General features: G+C 58.6%; 1 protein-coding gene across 1 annotated transcript in view; it reads right to left on the bottom strand.

The window, feature by feature from the left end:
* SARDH (sarcosine dehydrogenase) overlaps positions 1–5,892 on the bottom strand; it is a 77,120-nt gene extending 71,228 nt beyond the window's left edge. Inside the window, exons 1-5 of the mRNA XM_008070798.2 lie at positions 5,505–5,892; positions 3,809–3,987; positions 2,816–2,995; positions 1,872–1,995; positions 1,575–1,675 (exon numbers count right to left, since the gene is read on the bottom strand). Of these exons, the coding sequence (XP_008068989.1) occupies positions 1,575–1,675; positions 1,872–1,995; positions 2,816–2,995; positions 3,809–3,987; positions 5,505–5,835 (915 nt within the window). The 5' untranslated portion in view covers positions 5,836–5,892. The remainder of the gene's footprint in view (positions 1–1,574; positions 1,676–1,871; positions 1,996–2,815; positions 2,996–3,808; positions 3,988–5,504) is intronic.
* Positions 5,893–6,669: the final 777 nt, after the last annotated feature.

Here is a 6,669-nt window from a genome sequence, read left to right as displayed (position 1 = left end):
AGGGGCTGGCCCGGAGGGGCTTTCCCCGACGGAGGAGCTGGCCCGGAAGGAGGGGCTTCCCTGAGGGAGGAGCTTGGCCCGAGGGAGGAGCTTTCCCGGAGGGAGGGGCTTTCCCGGAGGAGGGGCTTGCCCCGAGGGAGGAGCTTGCCCGGAAGGAGTCAGGGGAAGGACCCACTGGGGCTCAGACGCCTGCCCCACTTCCCCACCCTCTCCGGGACTATGGTCCACGTAGTGGCCAAGCCTGGCGTCTCCCCAGGGTAGGGAGGGACGGCCACCGGGTTTGAGCTCCCAGCGAGTCCAGGCATCCCTTCTGCTGGGGCCTGACCCTTAGCAACAGCAGTCTTGTCTCTCACCCTGCCCCACCCCACAGCCTCAGGCCAGCTCCCTGGACGGCCTGCAGTCCCATCCTGCCACCCCCAGAACCTTGCCACCTCCCGGGAGTCTCCCTTGGTACACCACAGCCCCCGGCAACACCCTCAGAGCCCTTCTCAGCATGTTTTGGAATTGCCCGTGTACTTGCCTGAACCTCCCCCCATCTCCATGCAGGGAAGAGGTGGGTCTCGAACTCCTGGGATTAAGCGGTCCTCCCGCCTCAGCCTCCCAAGGTGCAAGAGCCATCACACCTGGCCTTGGGACTCTTTGTCTGTTACAGCCAGTGTCACGAATAGAGGGAAGGAGATGACTGGAGGGGGAGTAGATGAAGGAGGGGGAGGCGGGTGGCGGGAGAAGGGGAGAAGAAACAGACAGATGGGGAATTGATGGACAGAGCGATGGGTGGCTGGACAGAGAGACGGATGAGGAAGGGATGGTTGAGTGATGGATGGTCAGTGACAGGGCGGCAGGAAGCTCCCAGCCACCACCGCAGGAGACAGGAGCTGAGGACAGAGTTCGTTGTTCTCGTTGTTTTGAGTCGGTGTCTCACTCTGCTGCCCAGGCTGGAGTGCAGTAGTGTGATCACAGCTACTGCAGCCGCAATCTCCTGGGCTCAGGCTATCCTTCCGCCTCAGCCTCCCAAGTAGCTGAGGCCACCACACTTGGCTCATTTTTTTTTAGAGATGAGGTCTTGCTATGTTGCCCAATCTGGTCTCAAACTCTTGGGCTCAAGCGCACCGCCTCCCAAAGTGCTGGGATTACAGATATGAGCCTCCATGGGCCTCAGAGAGTTTTTGAGCACCAGGAATCAGTGCTCTCCGAGACAGGCACCTGGGCATATTGTGCAAACATTCGGGGGTCCCCTGAAACTTCTAGGCATAGAACATGGCACAAAGAGAGGCTGGCTGCACCACGCAGGACAGGCTCAGACTGTAGTTTGGGTATCTATGAAAAGCCATGCCTTGAAGGCCAAGAGGGCAGCCCTGTGGGAGCGCACCTGGGCTGTGTCATTCCATTCTCAGGCCACCTGGAAACACCCAGTGTTACCATTCCCATTTCACAGAGGAGGTGACAGGCTCAGGGCCGTGAGGGAACCAGGAGCATCACGTCAACTGTATGTGGCCACGCTGGGGCTCAGAGCCTGGTCCCTACACCGCCCCTCACCCCACAGCCTCACACAGAACCCGGGGCTGTCCACCTACCTGGATGCCCTCGATGCGCTCTGTGACAACATAGGCATGGTGCATGGCCACCAGGGGAACCTTGACGCCAGCCATCCTGCCCACGGTGCTTGCCCACACTCCTGCAGGCAGAGCACAGACAGCTCAGCTCTGCTGGCCCCAGAGGGAGCCGCCACCCAGATGGGCAAAGGCACCTCTGCAGACCCATCTGTCCTGGCAGGGATGCCCCACCCCAAGGAGAGGCCCTGAGGGGGTGGGACCAGGTTTGAGGGACAGCCATGTTGCTCACCCAGGAGTCAGGGGAAATGTCATTCCCACCTGCACAGTTGACCACACAGGGCGTCTGGATGGAGCCGTATTCTGTCTCCACGGCCGCAATCCGCCGCACCCCAAAGTCATCCGTCCGCACACGAATGCCAGTCACCGGACAGTTCTCAATGACCTGGGATGGAGAGGAACTGTTTCTAAAACCACATGGGGCTGCTTGGAGGCACTGGCCACCCACCCTGACTAACCCCACTCCCCCAGACGGGACCCACGGCACTGTTTCAGCTAGTAGCAGTCTCGTGTTGAGACCATCAGGAAAACAGGGTAACCACAGCACTAAAAGACTAGTCCAATCAGTCCTTGACTTGGAGAACTTGTCACAAGTGGAGCCAGTCATCCAACTTGATTGGGGGGGGGGCACTTTTTCGTAATGTGAAAAGTTGAGTTTTTAAAAGTAAGACATTTGATAATAGAAAGATGTTTGTGATCTATTTGATTTAAAAATAAGAACGAAACAACATGCAGCTTGGTTCTATTTTGTAGACATGCCTATCTTCATAGAAAAAATATTTGGGGTGAAACACACTAAAATGTCAATACCGGTTACCAGTGGGTGATTTTCACTTCCTTTTTGCTTATTTCTCTTTAAAAAATTTTTAAAAAAATAATTCATGTTTGAGACAAATGAAAATAAACAGTACGGGGAGAGATTTTGAGAGGATTCACTCATGTGACAGAACCAGACCCTCGGGGGAAGGAGGACGGGAAGTGGGTGCACCCACTGGCATAAGTTGCCATCTGCGAATAGAACCAAGGCACAGCCCTCCCCCCTTGGCAGGAGTGGATCAGAAGATGCGAGAGGGTCTCCGTGGCCCCAGGTCACACAGCAGGCAGACAGTGGCGTCTGCTCTTGTGCTTTCCGCCCTCGGAGTTAATTAGGCAGGAGGGGTGGGCTGGGAGCAGGGGACGCCAAGCTGGGCGGCGGCCGTCAGTACCTGTGCTCCTCGGGCAGCAGCAGCCCTGGTGAGGGCGGTGCAGGTGCCGGCGGGGTCCATGGTGCCGTCGTGTGGCACGTACAGGGTTCCATAGAGGCCGTCCACATTCATCAGCGGGTACAGAGCCTGGGTCTCTGCAGGGCTCAGCACGTGGGATTCCACACCATAGGCTTTGCCCAACTAGAGGACCCGGAGGAAATGAACTAAGCCCGTGGGGAGCAGACCCCCAGGCCACGGTCCGCCCCAATGGGCCTCCAAGGCAAACTTGAACCCCACATCCTCTCGGGAACCTTTGCCAGTCAGCATGCCCGCGCGGGCCCTGCTCCTCGAATCCGCTCCGGCATACGGTGAAGGCGCATGGAGCAGTGCATTGACGTGGGCTCTGGGGCCAGACCGTGGGCCTCCACTCTTGCTCTGACACTCACTGGCTATGTGACCTGGGACAGGTTGCTTAATACCACCTCCATGAAAAAAGGGTGGCAACAGTTTATGTAGTTGACAAAGAACTTAAGCCAGTTCCTGGCCCAAAGCGTTTATTATATAAAATAAATAACCCTACAGGGCTAATATTTGGGGCCGGAGGGTCAGGCTTCCCCGTCAGACCGGCTTCCCCAACATGGTCCTTAGTGCCAGACTCTGTGAGACTCAGTGTCAGAGAGACCACGTCCCCGACACATCTGACTGGCCCATGCACAGCCAATCGGTGTCCGCGGGCGTAGCCCATCGGGACGGGCTCCGCCTACTAGAGATGAGCTGAACCAATCAGATTCTCTGTCTGGGAATGGTGAATGGAGCCTGGCAAAGTCACGTGCTCCAGGCGGCCCAATCAGCGAGAAGCAGTCCTAGGACTGTAACCCAAAACTGTCATCTGCTGGGGCTCCCCTCCTGCAGGGTTCTGCCCTCCCCATCGCCGGCAGGAGGGGCACCCAGTGCCACGCTCCCCCACCCCGGAGCGCCCCCGCCGTCCTGAGCCCCCCGGGAGCGCACACCCACCGACATGAGCCTCTTGTACTCGTCCAAGCGCTGCCGGTTAGATGCAATGAAGAGACCTCCGTTCTGGATCCAGCCCGTGTGCAGCCCGGTCTCCTCCTGCAGTTCATGGCTAACCACGCGCCTCGTGTGGGCCAGAAGCTCTACCTCCACGTCGCTGGGCCGCAGCTGCCACAGCAGGCCTGGTCCGGGAGGGAGGGCGTGCGCCGTTAGTCCCCAGTGAGGGGCTCGCACCCAGTTCTCCCAGCCGGCTATCACGCAGCGCCCGTGGTCTTTCTGGGGCCATGGGGAGCCCACGAGGCGGCTGAGCGGGAATAGACTGGATCAAAGCTAGATGTCAGGGCGGCCCTGTCCTGGGGCAGCTCACAGTGACCAGTCAAAGGGGTTCCGTTATGGAGCACCTACTGTGTGCAAGCCCCAGTGCTGAGCCTGTCATGGGGTGATCTCAACCCACCCACAGAGCAGCCCACAGATGTGATGTGATTATTTTAGGATGAAATTAAGGTGGCACCCAACGGTCTTGTGTCCAAGGTCACCGAGCAGGTGAGTGGTGGGGTCGGGACACCAACCGCGTGACGGAAGCCCCAATCTACACTCGATTGCTCTCTAGCAGCTGAGTCAGAAGTGGGAGCCCACAGACATGCCTGGTGTCATGTCACCAGCTAAGATAGGTGGCCCAAGGCAAGACAAGCCTTAGAGGCAGTGACGTGCTGAAGCCAGCTGGCACCAGCTCTCAAGAGCCAGGGTGAACCTTTTCCCAGCCCCACAGGCCATGACCACACTTTGGTAGCTTGATATTGGCTCCGGGTGGCAGTGTTTACACCACAGAAATGGGCAAACGCCACAAATTAGGAAAACTGGCTTACCAGGACACTCTTGATGAAAAGGGTGAAGGCAAACCGGGTGTGGTGGCTCACACCTGTAATCCCACCACTTTGGGAGCTGAGGCAAGAGGACTGCCTGAGCCCAGGGATTCAAGACCAGTCTGGGCAACACCTTGTTTCTACAATCAATCAAAAAAGTAGCCAGGCGTGGTGGTGCACGCCTGTGGTGCCAGCTATTTGACAGGCCAAGGTGAAAGGATTGCCTGAACCCAGAAGGTCGAGGCTACGATGGCCGTGAGCATGCCACTGCACTCCAGTCTGGCAATGGAATCAGACTTCAACTCAAAAAAATAAAATAAGACAAGACAGTTGGGGCAGAAGGTTGCCTGCCCCAGGACATGCACAATGCCGTGCTTAATATATGCCCAGTGGCCAGTGAGGAGCATGAGAATTGTAGAAACCTTCAGTATCCATGGAGGACACAGTCCTGTGTCACCCTAATGACCCCCATCTGTCCTCCCCCACGCCTCAGGACACCCTCAACTCTGGTGGCTCTGCCCAGGAATGGGATTTCTACTCTTTGTACCAAACAGTTGTCTGAGGGTCCCAACCCTGGTCCCAGCCTCACTCTTTGGGCCACATGGGCAGCATGTGCTCCCTCCCCCACCACAGCTCTTCAGAGACTCCGGGGGCAAGCGGTGCCCCCAAATCTGCCTGCCTTCAGATGGACCACACAGCCTTTCTCAATGGTCTTTCCCCTCTAGCCCAGCTCCCTCCAGCAGGCTTGTGGTTGCCAACCCAGAACTGGCCCTGCAGGCTATGGCCCCGTGCTGCATCCTGCCGTCCCAGCCCCTGCCCGGCCCTGAGACCCCTACCTGCTGTGTGCCAGGTGGTCCCGGAGGTCAGCCGCTCCCGCTCCAGGAGCACCGCCCCGCTCACTCCCAGCTTGGCCAGGTGGTACAGGGTCTGGCAGCCCAAGCTGCCCCCGCCGATAACCACCACGTCGGCTGTGCTGGGCAGGGGCCGGCTAGGGCCTCGGGACACCGTCGAGGGGTCTCGTGGCTCCTTCAGGGTCCGCTGATATGGCACGTTCTTCTCGGCCGTGGGGCCGGCTGTGCTGGTCAGGGTGCGCAGTCCCAAGCCCTGGGAAGGGCTCCGGGTAGGGCGTGCCGTGGCCACACGCAGGGCTCGGTTCAGCCAGGCCATGGGGACTCTGGGGCTTCGGCACAGCAGGGAGCTGGGGAGAGAGTCAGGGCTGGGTGGGGCCTGAAGGGGACACCGTGAGGGGCCGTGCTAAATGACTGCCCAGGGAACATGGGCTCCATGGTGGTACCTTCCAGGGCCTCCCTCCTGTTGCCTCCCCACAGCACTTGTTCATTCATTCATTCATTCATTCTGCACGTATGTATTAAGGGCCTGACTGTACGCAGGATACCTATGGTAGGGAGAGGTTTCTGCCAGTCCACGAATAAGATGGAGAGTGCCACAGTCTGGGTGGGGTTGAAGCCACAAGAAGGGGCAGAGGAGAGGGGCTGACATGGCTGGCAGATGCTTAGAACGGGACCTGGGAAAGTGGGGTTCCCTGGTGAGGGAGGGCAAAGAGCATGGGGAGAGGCCCCAAGGACAGCGGACCAAGAATGAGGAACAAAAAGGAGCTCTAAGCCGGGCTCGGTGGCTCAGCCTGTCATCCTGCGCCTTTGGGAGGCTGAGGTGAGTGGACTGCCTGAGCCCGTGGGTTCGAGACTTGCCTGGGCAACTTGACGAGACTTCATCTCTACAGTAAATAAAAAATTAGCCGGGCGTGGTAGCATGCGCCTGTAGTTCCAGCTACTCAGAAGGCTGAGGCGGAAGGATCGCCGGAGCCCAGCAGGTCGAGGCTGCGGTGGCCGGGAGCGGCCACTGCCCTCCAGTCTGGGCGACAGAGTGAGACTCCAACTCAAAAAAAAAAAAGAAGGAGCTCTGATGTCACGGGACACTCAGACCCAAATCACAGAGGCAGAGGGTGCTGGGAGGCGGCAGGGGGAGGAGGCCCAGCCTGCC

This window comes from Carlito syrichta, unplaced genomic scaffold (genome assembly GCF_000164805.1).
Source record: "Carlito syrichta isolate Samal-C Ts95f unplaced genomic scaffold, Tarsius_syrichta-2.0.1 Scaffold314018, whole genome shotgun sequence".
NCBI lineage: Eukaryota > Metazoa > Chordata > Mammalia > Primates > Tarsiidae > Carlito > Carlito syrichta.
This window is presented reverse-complemented; position numbering and strand designations above follow the sequence as displayed.